At 30.9% G+C, this 17,709-nt stretch overlaps 2 protein-coding genes across 2 annotated transcripts; one reads left to right on the plus strand and one right to left on the minus strand.

The window, feature by feature from the left end:
• Nucleotides 1-423: 423 nt before the first annotated feature.
• LOC107962529 (two-component response regulator ORR9) lies at nucleotides 424-3,287 on the plus strand. Its single transcript, XM_016898946.2, has 5 exons — nucleotides 424-884; nucleotides 969-1,135; nucleotides 1,846-1,923; nucleotides 2,714-2,781; nucleotides 2,859-3,287. Exons 1-5 carry the CDS (start codon nucleotides 695-697, stop codon nucleotides 3,166-3,168), a joined length of 813 nt encoding a protein of 270 aa, XP_016754435.1. The 5' UTR covers nucleotides 424-694; the 3' UTR covers nucleotides 3,169-3,287.
• A 6,870-nt stretch (nucleotides 3,288-10,157) lies between these two features.
• Nucleotides 10,158-14,873, minus strand: LOC107962527 (probable L-ascorbate peroxidase 6, chloroplastic/mitochondrial). The gene is made up of 12 exons (XM_016898945.2): nucleotides 14,494-14,873; nucleotides 14,236-14,382; nucleotides 13,599-13,719; nucleotides 13,414-13,514; nucleotides 13,247-13,334; nucleotides 12,545-12,612; nucleotides 12,387-12,473; nucleotides 11,458-11,532; nucleotides 11,303-11,380; nucleotides 11,123-11,227; nucleotides 10,587-10,661; nucleotides 10,158-10,497 (listed from the first exon to the last, which is right to left on the minus strand). Exons 1-12 carry the CDS (start codon nucleotides 14,656-14,658, stop codon nucleotides 10,342-10,344), a joined length of 1,266 nt encoding a protein of 421 aa, XP_016754434.1. The 5' UTR covers nucleotides 14,659-14,873; the 3' UTR covers nucleotides 10,158-10,341.
• Nucleotides 14,874-17,709: the final 2,836 nt, after the last annotated feature.

Raw genomic sequence — 17,709 nt, forward strand, 5'->3', positions numbered from 1 at the left:
AGATTTGTTTTACCAGAAGTGGTACTAAAATAGACATATTCATGGGTAAAGTTATCTGCCCGAAATTTGGGAGAGTTTGGAAAAAAAATATTAGACCCTTTCAAAATACGAGTTGTCTTCAAACTTGATCTTCAAGGTTCAAAATATTAAGGTTAAGGATGGGTCACATTGTTTGAAATTTCAAAATTATAATTTTATCGAGTTTAACAAAAAAGAATGTGTCAATATCTGCCTACCCATGTCATAGATTTTTTTATTAAATTTTTTAGATAAATTGAGACAAAATGAGTATTAATTCAAAAAATATATTTTTTAAGTACCTAGGAAAGAATCAAGGAATATTTTAGGGACGAATTTGCAAATAAAGCATTTCCCTTTTTTTTTTCTCATAGCTTGAAATTTCACTCTTTGGTCTTTTCCTTTCCTTTCTTTTCTTTTCTCTTTTCTTTTCTATTTGCTGCAAAATACAGTTGCCCCTTCTCACCTACTTCATAAAAACCTATGGGAAACACCCTTTTTTTTTCCTTCTCTCTCTCTCACACACTCTCTTCATTCATGCTCCATCAAAAGCATATCAATTCTCTTTCCTTTCCTTCTTTCTTTCTCTTCATAGCAGTTAGGTGTATAAAAAGGCCTGCAAGGACACCCACCATAGAAACAAAACAGTCCAACAAACTAAACAGGTTTCTTATCTATGGAGTTGATGAAATCATCAGACAATATTATTCAAGACAGAACCCAACAGCAGCATAAACAAGAACCAGAAATGCAGGCGCAGGAGGGACAACAAGAACAAGGACATCATTTTCATGTATTGGCAGTTGATGACAGTGTTATAGACAGGAAGTTATTGGAGAAACTCCTCAAAGTATCTTCATACCAAGGTGAGTATATAGTATAATATGTATGTAACCAGTGTTTGGTTCTGAATGATTGTTGATTGTTTCTATATGGATATGTAATTGCAGTGACCTGTGTGGACTCTGGGGATAAAGCTTTGGAATATCTTGGTCTGTTGAATAATCTGGATTCTGACTCAACAGCTTCTTCTTCTTCTTCTTCTTCTTCTTCTTCTTCTTCTTCTTCCTCATCTTCTTCTAACTCATCTTCTTGTTCCCAATCTTCGCAACGAGAGGTATGTTCTTCAATATTATACCATAAGCAATATTCAATCCATTAATTTGGTTTGATGATAAAAGATTTTGTGTTTGTATATAACAATGACCTCTCATTCACCTTATTCAAAACGTAAGCTTTCAACGATAAGGTTTTGCTTGGATGGGTGGGCACCAAAAAATATATATATATATATATATACATAAATTTTGAAATAAGAGATTTTTTTTTTCTATATGCAAGGGTGAAAAAGGATCATTTTTTAAAAAATAAAAAAATTAAACTTTTTCTCTTATCAAATTCTTTTATTTTTATTTTTAAGAATCTTTTCACTTTATCAGACACACTATTGCTTATGGTACATTTAAATTCTACTCTCTTCCTTCTTAGAAACCAATTTGCATTGAAGGACTTATATAAATATTTATATTCTATTTACACATTTACATGTTTAGGAATGTGAATGGAAAAGGAAAAATAAACTCTGACCATTATAGCTTTTATAATGTGCATTTACATGAAATTAAGTCCCTCTAGAGATATTATTTATGTTACTTTTCACATAAAATTTTTCCCAGTAGGACTAAAAGCTAAATGCATATTATAAATCTCTGTTGGTCCAATTTAATTTCATCATTCTATTCTATCTAATATAATTTCACCCCTGGAATTTTTGAGTTTACAATGTTTGTTTATTTACATGATTAATACTTTTCTGATCAAATGTAGGGACTTAAAGTCAACTTAATCATGACAGACTTTTGTATGCCCGGAATGAGCGGCTATGATTTACTCAAACGTGTTAAGGTCAACCAATCCTTCTTAAACTCTTTGGATTTAATTTATAATGTGCATAAATTATATGAATTCTTGGATCAGTAAGTTTGGATTTGGATGGGTAGTGTGTATAGGATTAGATATTATAACGATATTATAGCATGAGATAAAAAAAAAGAAGCTAAATACACCGCAGTGCACCACCCCTCTCATTCACTAAACCAAGGAGGCTAATTCAAGAAAGAAAAAATACTATTGCCTCACATGCATTGAAATCTATCCAACTATTCACTCATCTTCACTACTATTACTATTTATTTTTATTTTTTTTAAATATTTTAATTGAATTAATTTTCATAGAATGATATTATTAAGGCATTGTTTATGAACACTATAGACTATTATTAATATCATTTAAACTTTTTTATGTATAATAACAATATACTAATAATATGTATTTTATAAATATAAGCTTAATTAGTATTATATCGGTTAATATTATATATATGAAATAATATTTTTATTTATTTTAAATATTGAAAAAATAATATATAATTAAATTTATTCATGGACCGAATCATAACGAAAACTATTTTTATATTTTTTAATGAAGAGCAAATTTGGGAGAAATTTGTAGCTTTGATATATGGAAAAAAAAAACAAATGCCCCCAAAATGTTTGAAGGGCCATATATGATTTTAACAAACAATTCCCATTTGGTTGGAGGACTGAAGTTTAAGATTAATTTAGTAGATCAGTAACCATTATTTATATTTTCAAATATTATAATAGTTTCATTGGATTTTGCTTACATCTGCAGGGATCTTCATGGAAAGATGTACCAGTCGTGGTCATGTCATCAGAGAATGTTCCTTCTAGAATTAGCATGTACATTTTATTTATTTATATACAATTAATTATTTAAATAATTAATTGATATTAATTAAAACGACAAATGGTAGCAGGTGCCTGGAAGGAGGAGCTGAAGAATTCATGTTAAAGCCTCTTCAATTATCAGACCTAGAGAAAATTCAAGTTTACCTTCTCAAATCCCTTCATATTTCTTGCACAAACATTGACAAAGATGATGATGACAACAACACCGACGACAATAGTGATAATAACAATGACAAGGTCGTCAACAACGATAGCAACATCGACAAAGGTAATAATAGTACGAGTATGAACAATAATTTTAGCAAAAGAAAGGCATTATCTTCCGAAGATACGGAGAGCCGGCGACCTAAAATAAAAGGTTTAGCGGTTGCGATATGAAAAAGGGTATAAATTAATTTAGAGTTTAAGATCAATGACACTCCATTTTCTTATACTTTGGGGTTTTGTGCACTTACTTGGTTATTGCTAATATCAAAATTAAGAGGCTTTACTTTTAAGGTATTCGTTTTTAGTTACATTTATTTATAGGACTTGATTCCAACTCAAATACCTGAAATTTTTGAGACTTTGATGGGAAAGCTCCTTTCTCCACACTCGAGTTCTAATGTTTCCACGATTCTTTTAGGCTACTTAGTAAGAATCAACATTCTCATTGTTAGAAGATCACATGACTTAGAGAAGCAACTAAGCAAATGAGAACAGAGAAACAAAGAAAATGAAAATTGAGTATAGTTTGATTCTTGATAACCAACTCATCTGATTACAACTCTTTGCATAATGCATATTTATACACCAATTGTTACTAATGATAACAGAAAGAGTAATTGAATTAACTGACATTAACTAACTGAATGTAATCGAATTCAACAGTTTTGACTTTATAGTCTAATATTCTCCTAGTTTTCTCCTTCTTAAAGAGAGAAAATACAACAAGATCCTAGCTAGCGAACATCCAACTAATACCTTAACATCTAAAAACACCTTGAAGTGACTAGTCTGGTTAAAATATCAACCACTTGATCTTCTTAAGGAACAAAATTAACTTCAAGTTGACAAAGTGAATATCTAACTCAACATGCTTAATTCGAGCATGATGAGTCGGATTAGCTGCCGTGCAAACTACTCAAGTGTTGTCACACCAAACAAGTGACTTGCCATTAGTGGAATTCCTTCAAAGACTACATTAGCAAGACTCCTGTACTCTGCCTCTAAAGTGGACATGGAAACTACAATATGCTTTTTAGATCTCCAAGCCATAAGATTGCCTCCTAAATAGATGCAAAAACCTGATGTAAACCTGCAATCTTCCACACAGGCTACCCAATTTGCATCAGCATAACAAATTAACTAAGACTTGGTCCCTTTACAAAAAACCATATAGTCCAATATGCCACATAAGTACCTCAGAATTCTTTTGATTGCCTTCCAGATAGTATCAAAATGTGAGCTTATGTATTGGCTCACCTTATTCACACTGCATACAATATCTAGTCTAGTAAGGAAAACATATTGCAAGGCTCCCATAATACTTCTATTATTGATGACAACCTTCAACAAAATGTTTCCTTAAAGGAATTAACTTAGGCAACTAACCATAGATGTAGGAATAGATTGAGCTTCCAACTTAAAGGCCTTAGTTAACAACTCTGTGGTATACTTTCTTTGACTCAAGAAAACACCTATTGGCAGATGTTGAACTTCCACTCCAAGAAAAAAATTAAATTGCCCTAAATCTTTCAACGAGAACTCTTGATGAAACTTCTAAGTGAAAAGAACAATATCAAGATCTGAGTCCCCTGTGATAATTATATCATCCACATACATCATGACAAAAAGTTTTGACTAAGTTGTAACCTTGATAAACAAATATGGATAAGCAATAGATGCTTGAAATTGAAATTGTGAAATAAAAAGCCATTTTAGTTTGTTAAACTAGGCCCTAGGCGCTTGCTTAAAATCATATAAAGATTTCTAAGGCTTACAACAAGTTCCTAACCAAAAGGATCTTCAACTTTTTAGAGTATGCCTCGTATTTTTTGGTCGAAACAAAGTTGACATCCTGATAAGGAAGAGCTATTGTCTTGACGACACGACCACCAACATCTTGACAAGAAGAGACGCCTCGTTCCGACGACGTGATGATGGGCGTCCTAATAAGGTAGTAGCCACGTCACGATGAGGCAACGTGTTATGCAATTTTTTCAATTTTCTTCTTCCAATCAAATTCTGATTATTTTTCCAATCGAACTCTAATTAATGTAGGTTATTTTAATATTATTTGACCTACGAATTTAGCTTATATATAGACCAATTTTCATCTTAGAAACATAACCCATAACACATTTAGATATTAGCTTTTACAGTTTTTTTAGAATTTTGTGTTTACGTTTTTAGGGTTATTATTTTTGGGTTTAAGGGTTTAGTTTTATCTCCATCTCTTGCGCTCTCCTTTATTATAGTGAAATATCCTTTTGCATGTGATTTTTTTATCCTTTTCAGAGGGATTTTTTCACTTAAATATTTGTGTTTTATCTTTTTAATTTCTTCATTATTTTACTTATTCATTGCTCAATCGGGTTTATCCTCAAAAAAATTCAAATCCGGGAGGCTACACCATATAAAGTGCTTCAGTCAATATACTATTGAGAAATGAATTATTGACATCTACTTGCCCAAGTGACCAACTATTTATGATTGCAACAACTAATATTTTTCAAATTGTTGTTGCTCGCACCGCATGACTAAACGTTTCATAAAAATCATAGCCCACCTGTTATGAGCATCCCTTTGCAACCAGTCGAGCCTTGTACCTGGAAACTGACCCATCTAGATGTCTTTAAACTACCACTTGCACCTCATTGCTTTCTTGGCTATTGGTAAAACTTCCAAAGACCAAGTCCCAGTTTTAGTCAAAGCCTCAAGTTCTTAATGCACAACTTCTTATCAGATTGGATGTTGCATAGCTTTATGAATATCAGTTGGTCCAACCTCTAAAAGATTAGCTGATTGAACAATATATGCCTTAGGTTTAAATATGCCACTTTTACTTCTGGTAATCATGGAATGGGAGTTAAAGGTAGTGAGTGGTGGTACTGGTAAGGATGAGGACAGAGGAATAACTTCAGCTAAGATGGAAAAAGGAATAGTAGTATTAGTTGAGGAGAAGAAAAGGGCATCAGGGGTAGCTAAAGTGGGTGAAGGAAGACTTGATGATGATAATGTAATAGGAGAGGTTAAGAAAGAAGTGGAAAAAAGAGTGGGTGAAGCTGAGGAAGAAAAGTGAGATGTCAGCCTGGTGTGACTGCAAGAAAAGACATAAGGAACTAAACAAGCTTTCTAATAGACACTGATTTGACATGTTTGATGAATGAGATGGGATGGGGCTAGGTAAACAAAATGCTGTAAGGGAACACAGTTTCATTAAATTGGATAAGTCTAAAAATATAAACTTGACCACTAATATCAAGATACTTATAACATTTATGAGAGGGAGAGTAGCTAAGAAACAAACAAGGAAAAGATTTAAATTACAGTTTATGAGAGTTATAAGGTCTAAGGTGGGGATAAGACAAAAAAACCAAAGTTTCTTAGAAAACATAATTAGGTTTAACATGAAAAAGTTTCTCATAAAGAGATTTACTTGTAAAAACCTTAGTACGTAACTTGTCTATAAGGAAAATGACACTAGTGAAGGCATCATTCCAAAACCTAAAAGGCATAATTGCTTTCCCAAGAGGGAAAGGTTAACTTCTACAATTTGCTTATGTCTCCCTCCTACAAGACCATTCTGCTCTGATGAACGTGGACAAGACAATCTACGAGGAATGTCATGTCGTTTTAGATTGAAGTCAAAGGAGAGAACACTCCACCATCATCTGTGTGAAGCAGCTTAACTTCACACCTAACTACCTTTCATTTTTTTCTTTCGAAGGGAACGAAAAAGGTCAAGAGGAAACCTCTTAACTATCTACATATCTGATCCCCCAAGTTAAGCTCTTTAAAACATCCTAAGAGTGAAGACAACTTAAGAACCCTGTCATATTCTAAGGCTATTTTCGTTTGTTTTACTTTGGTAAAGCGGTACAATGTGAAACATCTTTCATGGAACATCTCTTAAACCATAAGACAATGGTTGTTCTTGATGAAAGTTGTTTCTAAATAATGGTTATTTTTGACTTGTTTCAAACCTGAGTTATTTTCAACATTGTTGTTCTCAATGTAGAGGTTTTTTTGAACAAGAGTTGTTTTGTAGTGATGCTTTTCTTGATAGAGTTTGTTCTAAATAATGGCTCTTCCAGAAAAATACTTTTGTTTTAAATATAAGTTGTTTCAAACAACGGTTGTTCTAAACATAATTATTTCAGAAACACTAGTATTCTAAACAAGAGCTATTCCAAACTTTAGTTGTTCTCAACAGAAGTTGTTCTCAAATAACAACTACACTGGATTGACAACTATTCTAACTAAAGCACTATTCTGAACATAGCTATTCTTGAACAATTATTCTGAACATGATAGCTATTCTAAACAAGAGTTGTTACTTTGAAAGAGATATGAAGTGAAACAACAATGCTAGTTGTTCCACGCTTGGTAGCATAATTTCTTGAAATATAATATTATTTATCTCAAAGAAGAGATAAAATGTTAGTAGCAAAAACTAAGTATATACAGTAGCAAAAAAGTACCAAAACTCTTGACAAAATGAAATTTTGAATACCAACTTAGGAGAAAATGTCAACTTCGTGGGGGGGGGGTAAATGCATATTTGAGTCTTATAAACACATAATATTATTTATATAAATATATATTATATTGTATTTTGTACTTTGTACTTTGTACTTTTTCATAATATATAGTTTATATTTAATTATATGTGTTTGAGGAATTGATAGAATGTGTAAATATTGAGCACTAAATTTGTTTTTATATTAATTAGAAAAAAGACCACATCATCACTTCCGTTAATCATCTAACAGAGAGTGACCAAAATAGAAATGATCTAAAACATGGGTGACCCGAATAGAAATGATCTAAAACGTTAGTGATTCAATTAAAAATAGAAACATGCTCAGAGACGAATCCAGGGGGGCTAGCAGGGGCCCCGACCCCCTTAAAATGGAAAATTATTGTTTTGGCCCTTTAGAAAATTTTAAAATTTTAAATTAGTAAAGAAAAGTTGCACTTTGGCCCGCTATAAAATTATGAAAATTTAATTTAATCCTTTAAAAATTATAAAGATATAAACTATTAAAAATTAAATTTCATTTCGGCTCCCTTAAAAGAATTTTCTGGCTTCACCCCTAAACACACTAATAATTAATTAAAAATAAAAACACGCTAATAATTAAGTGACTAATTCAATAGTTTTACTCAACTTTTCCTAATTGATCGCTTCTAACTTTGTTTTTACATGACTTATAATGATTTTTTTCAAAAAAACTCAAGCAACATAATACTCTTTGTTAATTATTCATAATTACTATGAATTATTAATATGAAATTGAGGTGTTATATCTTTGCATATAAAATTATGAAAAAAAAATCTTTTTTGTTTAATTTATTTTTATGTTTAATATCATATTCAATTTATTTATAAATTATATCTATTATAAATATTTTGCATCTTACATATTATTATGATATATATTTTTTTAATTTCTATTTTTGAATACATTATAAAATACAAAAATGCATGGATATTAATTCAATCCATCTCACTAATATTTGTACTACAACCCTTTAATCGATTTTCCTTCGTTTAGTTTGATACTAGTTTCGATATATGAAACTTCAATCAAATTCAAGTTAATAATGAATCTTCATGTCATGTTATTAAGAGTATTGTTTCAAAATATATATATATATATATCATTCAGGGCTTTATTAGAATTAACTAGTAAAATATCTAGAATTAAAAGTGATCTTAAAAACTAATCATACCTTATAAAAAATCTAAATAACATATTCGTTGTGAATTAATATCAAATATTATATTTTCATTATGATCTTATAAAACGATAATTACTTAAATGTGTTTGAATTATTAAAAAAAACTAAAAGATAAACAAAAACAAGTTTAGTACAATTACTTAACATGTGTTTTGATATCATTTTTTTTAATTGGGTATCCCTTCGATTATTCTTCAAACTCAAAATTAATTAATCATAGACATATTTTAAGTAATGGTGTGTTAGATATACCAAATTATCATTGCAAAACTCGAGATATTATTTTAATTAATGGCCCATATTAGGGGCCATTTACCTCTACCCAAGGCAACGGAGAAACCTAAATGATGTGACAGAACTAGATAGATATATTGTAATTGGACCTTAAAAAAGTAAATGAGTGGCTTAATATTAAGGTGTTGGTGAATAGAATCAAGATAGATTTGGGTTGAGTTTAAATATGATATTAACATATTTTGTATTTGTTTAAGTCTGGTCGGTTCAAAATATGAGTTTAAAATTTTGTCAAAATTCATCCATATTTGCAAAAGATTAATCTAAGCCCATTTTAGCCCACTCATATTATTTTATTTTAATATTTAATAATTTTATATTTTATATTTATTGATTTTTTTATACACTCATCTGAACATTATTTTAATATTTATATTAGAGTTGTATCATATATATAGTATATGTTTATTATTTTAATGTGTTATAGTTTACATAATATAAAATATTATAAACTTAAAAACAAGTCATATCGAACTAGGTCGGGCTAGGTTGGGCTATAAATATTTGAGCTCAAATTCGACTCATATTTTAATAAAGTCTAATTTTTTTCATCTAAGTCTATTTTTCGAATTTAATATTTTTGTGGAAACATTTTTAAACAAATTTATATTGCAATCATTTTCTTTCAGATGAAATGACATGCAAGTTTGATGAAGAAGGTTATAGAGAAAGAAAAGGGGTAGAGCAGACCGATAATATTGTTGATTTGGTTACAAATTCATAATTAAAGTAGAAGATGTTATAAATTTATAATAAATTATTTAATTTGTTATATAAAAGGAAAAACCGAATTTCAACCTATGGAATCTTAGTGGAAGCTATATATATATATATACATCTCTGAGCATTTTAAATTTAAATTTTATAGGTGACTATATTGATTTGAGAATTGAGATACAATGCATCTTATCTTGATTTTAAAGATTAAACAGCTCATCTCAAATTTTATCCTCACCAACACAAGAAAATAGATGAGCATTGGGTAATAACTTTGATAAATTGCAGCATTTGACAAGTAAAGCCTTTCAAAACCATAACCTAAATAAACAAGAAAAAGGACTTTCTTTTTAAGCCTGTTTCCAAGTCTATTTTTTCTTTTAAAAAATATAAATAAACCTGATTAAGACAATATTGTGTTGTGTATATATTTAATTTAAGCAACGGACAGAGAATAAAATACAAAACACGACAGTCCCAAAAAAGGACTCATGTCATAACATAATTTACTGGGTTGGATTCTCTTTCCAGGCAGGAAAAAGACCTTGACATCTAATCAAAAGAGCAAAAAATGGGGAAAGTTAAAAGTAATCAATTATTACCCAGAAGAGATGTCAAAATGGCCAACACACCAATAATAATTATGATGTTTAGAAAATAATTGGTTGGTAGAGGCTTATCTGGGCCTCCCCCAAATGATTCATATTCTGCTCGAATCTTCTGCTTCATGGAATCTGACAGCTCTCTCTGCAATTCCAAACACTCGTTCAATTCATTTATTACAAGACAGAAAAAAGTAACAGAGCAATATTAAATAAAGCATTTGAGGTTACGACCTTTCCTGTTGAGTACTTGGCAGCTACAAACTTCTCCGGTGCAGCTTGTACTGGAGTATCATCTAACACAATACCCTGATCTCAATTGTAACAAACCAACATTCAGATCTTCAAGGAAAATCTTGCACATTAGAGTCTAACTCAATGACTAATCTTAGGTACTTGCTAAACTAAAAAAATTGTACCTTTTACGTACGATAACTATGAGCAACTTACAATATTTCAATAACACTGGAATTCACACAGAAAAGACCCTATCATTTATCTTTTGCTTATTCTAAGATGTCATGATCCGTTCAGAGAAAAGTCAACTTCTTATTGGTACCTAATACTCACTAAAAACTTGGGTGAGGCATGTTTAACAAGCAACTGTGTGCATGCAGATATTCCCCAAATGTCAAAATAGAACACCATTTTGATAGAAGGAAAAGTGGGGTTAATAGTAACAAACGCCTAGCACTTTTTACTAATTAAACTTATTTCTTTTTCATGAAAGTGATAAACATTAAACACGCAACTATCCATTACAAACAAACCTCTGGAGGATCAAATTTGGCCCCAAGGTTGCTAAGTTTGGCATGTGCCTCTGCATAATCCTTGAAGAATGTCTCTTTATCTTCAGCGTATTTCTCAGCATATACCTGCAAATTGTGTACTGTTTAGCCAAGCCTACGATTATATTTCTTACCCGTTAAGAATGAACTCAGTATATTTACCTTGAAAGAGGGATCTTCAAAAAGAACAGCATCAGTTGGCAACACAAGCAAATCTTCATCCCTTTTTGCTTTAATGTCCTGTACGGATACAAGAGAGTCTTAACACTTTTGAATCTCGTCTTACTCAAGAAGAGAAACTGATTTCAAGTTCAAACCTTGAAGTATGAATTGTCAAACTTCAACCATTGAACTGTCCAAGACTGTCCTCCTGGTGTTCCTGGCCCATCTTTCTGTTATTCAAGAAGGAAAATCCTATTTAAGTCCTTCATCACAGTTATTGGTATACTCGTAACTACTAGAACCACCACCATTCCTGTTCCACTTAGGGAAGCATATCTTTGAAGACATTAACATATGATATGACTGGCAAACTATGCAACCCCAAACATTTTGCTTACTAAATTCAAAAAAATATGGATAGCTATCTGAGGCTGAGTTAGTGGAACCAAATTCATTTTGTTTGAACACTCTCTTAGCCACCGAATTTTCATTCTTTCGAGGATTCAATGTCATGATAAGCTTTTAAAGTAAGTTCAAATTTCTTTCTCCTGGCTCACCTCTAGAAAGTCCGATAGTTAAATTTTAAGGGGAATCTAAATAGGAAAGAACGGCCATTCTAGAACCATATGATTCAGCATCAAAAACGACCAAGATAGCATAAGAAGTAACTTAGATCTGATAGAAGAGGCGTTTCTTTCTCATACGTTTTGTTCTTACGAAATATTGACCTCGTGTTTGTTACTGATCATATCTATTGGCAGGTTTGGCATCAAGAACTTCAAGAGGTTGACAGGCCAGTTCTTAGTCAAGGTTCAGATTTGATCAAATATTTGGAGGCAGTCCCCCGTATTTATCCTATTGAAGCCAAATGCATCTAGGATAAGGGGACTGCTTCTCTTAGGAATATTAATTTGCTAAATAATGGCACTTTGTATTTTCTATGGTAAGTACAATAAACTATAACGGTAAGCATTTCCCCCAAAAATTTCTAGCCTCGATCAAGAATCAGAAATGATAAATAAACGACTGAAGTTACTGAGACAAAGATTTTCCCTATCCATATCAACACAGGCAGATTAAATACCGTATATTTGGTTTCTGGTTTACCCCAACCGCTACGTTCTGGTCTGGACCTCCCAAGCGTGTGTGCACCAGATAATGCAACAATTTCCTACATGTCAGAAGGTCAGATGATTAAGATCATTGTTCCATCATAATAAGGATTTTTACAATGAAGTTTACCTTGTCATTTAATCCCATTCGGTAGAAAACCTCTCGTAGATGATCAGCAGGTGAAGGTGGTCCAGCATCTAAGCAACAGAGAAACGCTATAAGGTTAGTGGTCTCTAGACATAAGCATAAGCGAATGCATTGGTACCTATGAGGGAAAAAGGAGGCATAAGCAATGCCCAAATTATGCTAATAGTCTGAAGTCTAAACAACCTAGAAGCACGAAGTGTGCAAACGTAAGGCAACATAAAGCTATGTTAATAATATTCTAGGTTCTTAGGTGAACAACTGTCATACAATGACGGCTAAAACATGGTCCGCCTGTTTATCTTTAAGAACCTAGTATTACTCTTCTGAAAATTTTAAGGATCCCCATATTCTTATTAATCTATAATAATGTCATTTCAGGTATTTGCTGCTATATGCTGCAGATTAGGGAGCACGTAGTTATATCTCTTCCTTTTCCAGATACAGATAAATAATCTGTTAACCATAACCACTTCACAACAGTGCAGTAAACTTCCCAGAAATTCAGAATTAAATGGACTAAAACAAGACACGTTCAATTCATTGTCCAATCATTCAAGCCAGTTAGCAGCCCAGCTTGCCAATGGATTGTATGCCTCAAGTTTCCAGTTACATTTCTTAATTTAGGAATCTCCCCACAATTTAAATTGACATGAACAATCATGCACCATTATAAGGTTCACTTGCCAGGTAGCCTGCCCTCCTCAGGACACTCATTAGGACCGGAGACATCCACCCTTCCATATTTCATGGGAATTTTGGGTCCTCCAGCCTCCTGAATTACATGTCGATTCTTAGTACAACTACAAAATCAATCAAAAAGATATACATTCAAGAGTAACAGCAAGTAAGACCTCAATAGCAGTAGCACTAGCCAACTGGAACAAATCAGCAAAAGTTACATCAGAGTACTTGTCCTTGATAGGCTGAATAAGACTCAATGCATTCACTAGGCCTGAAACAAAAGATAATGAGACAACAGTGCTACCAATTACCAACTAACTAATTACATTGTATAAGTAGACAAAGAACATGTTACCAGCATTGGCGGCATGTTTTAGCTCTACTTCAAACCTAAGACTTCCATTCGCTCCACCCCTTTGTGGCCATTCCTCAATGTTCTTGTTGTAGGTACCAGCATCATGCCATCCTAGGCGAACCTGAAGTTTATAAAATCAAATTTCAAGTATATGAAAATAAACATCGTTTATCCTCGGCTAAAACTAAGTACAATATACATGTTTTAAAAGAAAATGATCTTGTAAATATGCACACTCACTGACTCTCAGTTTTTCTCTCCTCTTGGCATTGGAATTTGAAATTATTTGTTTCTATGTATTAGAGTGAAAAATAATCACCCTCATGTTTTCTTGCTCATGGCTTTACTTTTCTACCTAACATACTCAAAATTCTTTTTTTTTTTTTTTAACTTCTCCACCTTTCTCTTTTCATCCTTTCACTCTACATATTATTAATGCTGCTTAAACTGAAACCACCCTTAATGCTCTACCTAAACTACTAATAAGTACTTCATTTCTTCAAATATGAAATAAAATTCATTAAATTCAAACATTTATTCGCAATATACCGAGAAATCTTTCTTCTATGCTAAAAACTCAAAGAGCATAGCGACATTATTCCCAAGAAAGAAAGAACAAGAATTAAGACATTAATACCAGAATAGGATGGCAGAACTGAGAGTTGAGAAGTTGCTTGAGATCTTCTCTAGCACTCTTCAACTGATCAGGATTCGAAGCTGCACATTTCGGACTTGCAACTGTGCCGAATCCTCTGCTACTCGACACATTAACTGCCGATCTCCTCTATTTTATGAACAAAAAACAAAATTAACTAAAAAGAATAAGAACATTTATATAAAAAATAAAAAAATAAAAAGAAAGAAAGAACTAGGAAATGTGAAAGGAGGAATTAACCTGGTGGGAAGAGAAATGAGAAGATGGAGAGAAAGCGAAGGGCTTAAAAGAGGAAGAGAAAGAAAGGAGAGAAAAAGAGGTGGGGGGATGGAGAGAAAGTCGAACTCCGGGGGAGGAAGATGCTAAGATTCGAGAAGAGGCGGTGGTGCCTAGAGACGAAGTCATTGGCCGACGGAAGCTGCGGTGGTTGAGGAGGTTGTGCGCGACGGCGAACGACAGTTAGGAGCTTTTCAGTAATAGTTTTCACTTTCAGCTGATCTGTGATAATGGCTGTGCCATTTGGCTCTGCGCTTTGTCTCCAATTGTTTTGGATTAAGAAGTCGTTATTTTGGACCAATAGCAAGCCCCCAAATCCAAAAAAAAAAAAATTGCTCTCCAAACGGTTTTGGTAACATCCGATGCATTAAAAACTATGGAAAATTACATCCAAATCATTAAATTATTAGTAAATTTATGTTTTAGTTATTTAACTTTAAAAGGATACAAAATAGTCATTGAATTATCCAAAAGTTTCATTTAAGTCATTAGACTGTTAAAATCATTGTTGCATGGCTTTTTCTGCTCACACGACTTACATTAATCAAAAACTCCTATTCCCTTTCTCTTCTCTAGCTCAATTTTTTTCATAAAACAAATTTGAAAGTTACGAATCTGCAAACCAAAATCTAAACAGCTGTATTATCCAATCTCCGACACTGATCATCAAATTAACTTGAATCTAAAGTATGTTCTACTCGTCGATGAGTGTCAATCCACTATATCAATCATCAAATTGTCGTTTAGAGCTTGCTAATCGAATTTTTTTTTAAAAAAGAAACTTATCAGCCCAGTTACTTAAATAAAAAATTTTGAATAGTTCAATAACTTAAAATGAAAATTTTTGAATAATTTAGTGACCATTTTGTAACTTTTTGAAGCTGAGTGGCCAAAACGTTAAAGGGTAATGACAAAAATTTCATATAAACTATTTTTTTATACTATGCCTAAAATTACTCATAACTCCTCTCCAATCCATAAATAGAAGAACAATGCACTTTAGCGTACTCAGACTCATCCTCCTGCATTAGCAACAATGCCTATGCTAATCAAACTAAGATTCAATAGATTATTTTTCTTATAAATTTAAATTTATCAATTTCATTTTTAATTTGTTTTTCGTTTCTTTTCTTAATTTTCTTCTAAATTTAAATTTAAATTTTCCAAGACACCCACCTTTTTATTTTAAAGCTAAAAAAATTGTCAATCAAGTTTATCTCCTTCCTAATTAAAATTTTTATTTAAATATAAATAAAATTCAACAAAAAATGTCATTCGTCCATTAACTTTAACAGTTGATCATTAAAGAATAGCTGTCCCTCATTTTTTTCAGTTAATGTCATCTTGTGTCACAACTATGGCGTGACATGTGGCAAAAAAATATAAAAAAATAAAAATCAATAAAACTTATACAAATTATTAAATTTTAATAAAAATATTTACAAATTAGAAAAAATTGTAAAATTTTATAAAAATCATAAAAAAATTATAAAATGCATCAAAAAGGCCCTTTAACCATTAACTTTAACTGTTGACCATTAAAGTGAATGACCCCCAGTTTTTTTTCCAGTTGAAGTCATCATATGTCGCAACACAATGTGACATATGACAAAAAATGATAAAAAATAAAAATCAATAAAGTTATAGAAAAATTATAAAATGCTTCTTTTAGTACGATAATTTTTTATATTTCTTTACAAATTTTAAATTTCTTTACATTTTTTTATAATTTTCTTACGATTTTACAAAATTTTATATATTTTTTCTATATTTCTATATATTTTATAATTTTTTATGATTTTTATAAAATTTTACAATTTTTTTATAATTTTTTTCTAATTTTTAATTTTTAAATATTTTTTATTAAATTTAATCATTTTTATAACTTTTATTGATTTTTATTTTTTATCATTTTTTTCCACATGTCACACTATGGTTGTGACACATGATGGCTTTAATTGAAAAAAATTAGGGGCGATTTAAGTATCCAATTTAGTGAAAAAAAAAACATGGGTTTAATTACTTTTTTTGAAAAAGTTTTAGTGCCTTTTTTATGCATTCTAAAAGTTCAAGTACCCAATTGAGTGTAAAAAAAATCATAGCTTAACTACTATTTTTTTAAAAACGTTTGAAGGTCTTTTTGATGCATTGTGAAAGTTCAAGTACCCAAGTAAATGAAAAAACAAAAGTAGGGACTTAATTGTTTTTTTTTAATTTGAGGGTTTTTACACCTTTAAGTCTATATAATTTCTTTTATTTTAGAAGGAGACATTTGCATAACCACATTCAAATCAACAAAATATTTTATTTTCCAAGGTTTCTGAAAGAAACTAGTATCACTAGATAGAGTAAAAACACTAACAACTTTTATCCCCATCTGTAACAAAGCTAAAATATATTTTTCAATTAAGAGACACTGGCGTAGTCAAAAAAAAATTTAAGGAGGATTGGAATTAAATTATATATTTTTACGATAATAAAAATATAATTTTATCATTTTAATAATATATATCTTTATAATTTTTAAAGAATTAAATTATACTTTTATTATTTTGGAGGATCAAAATGTAAATTTACCATTATTAATTTAAAATTTTATAAATTATAAAGAATCTAAATGAAAAAAAATTCAATTTAAAGCGAATTAAGGCCATTACCAACCTTCTAACTCTGCAATTGCCAAGAGAAATAACATGGCAAATAATTACGCTTAATTTTTGGGTTGGGGTCAATTTCAAGGCTTATCTCTCAAATCCCAATAGTGAAGGCGAATTTGGGGTTGTGTAAAAGCACAAACTTTGAAATGGAAAAGATCTTGTGAAGATTGAAACTTTTCAATTTCGAGGTTTAAACTTAGATTTGCAATATTTGAAGTTGTTTTGAGGTGAAATGAGGTTAGAATTGTCTTGTCCACTTTTTACACTCAACAAAAGTTGTGTATATAACCAAGTTTTAAGGGGCATTTGTAGAGTGAGAAATTTTAGACCAATAGAATTTATCATATGTCTTTACTTTTTATTTTTATTTTTATTTAATTTAATTAATAAAGAGATAAATCAATAATTTAATTCCTTTTAGAACTCTTTTATAAAGAAATTATATTTTTAATGATTATTTTATTTTTAATTAATTAAATTAATATGAGATAAATAATAAATAAAATAATTTAATTATTGTAGA

Source organism: Gossypium hirsutum, chromosome A06 (genome assembly GCF_007990345.1).
Source record: "Gossypium hirsutum isolate 1008001.06 chromosome A06, Gossypium_hirsutum_v2.1, whole genome shotgun sequence".
NCBI classification, from domain to species: Eukaryota; Viridiplantae; Streptophyta; class Magnoliopsida; order Malvales; family Malvaceae; genus Gossypium; species Gossypium hirsutum.

What these genes read in the sequence shown, in the direction of transcription:
- LOC107962527 (XM_016898945.2), bottom strand. Translation starts at nt 14,658, where the DNA reads ATGACTTCGTCTCTAGGCACCACCGCCTCTTCTCGAATCTTAGCATCT. An exon ending in GAATGGGATTAAATGACAAG is followed by an intron (nt 12,474 to 12,544) that starts GTAAACTTCATT and finishes TCTGACATGTAG; the next exon opens with GAAATTGTTGCATTATCTGG. An exon ending in AACCAGAAACCAAATATACG is followed by an intron (nt 11,533 to 12,386) that starts GTATTTAATCTG and finishes CTTGAATAACAG; the next exon opens with AAAGATGGGCCAGGAACACC.
- LOC107962529 (XM_016898946.2), top strand. Translation starts at nt 695, where the DNA reads ATGGAGTTGATGAAATCATCAGACAATATTATTCAAGACAGAACCCAA. An exon ending in CCCAATCTTCGCAACGAGAG is followed by an intron (nt 1,136 to 1,845) that starts GTATGTTCTTCA and finishes GATCAAATGTAG; the next exon opens with GGACTTAAAGTCAACTTAAT. An exon ending in ATTTACTCAAACGTGTTAAG is followed by an intron (nt 1,924 to 2,713) that starts GTCAACCAATCC and finishes TTACATCTGCAG; the next exon opens with GGATCTTCATGGAAAGATGT.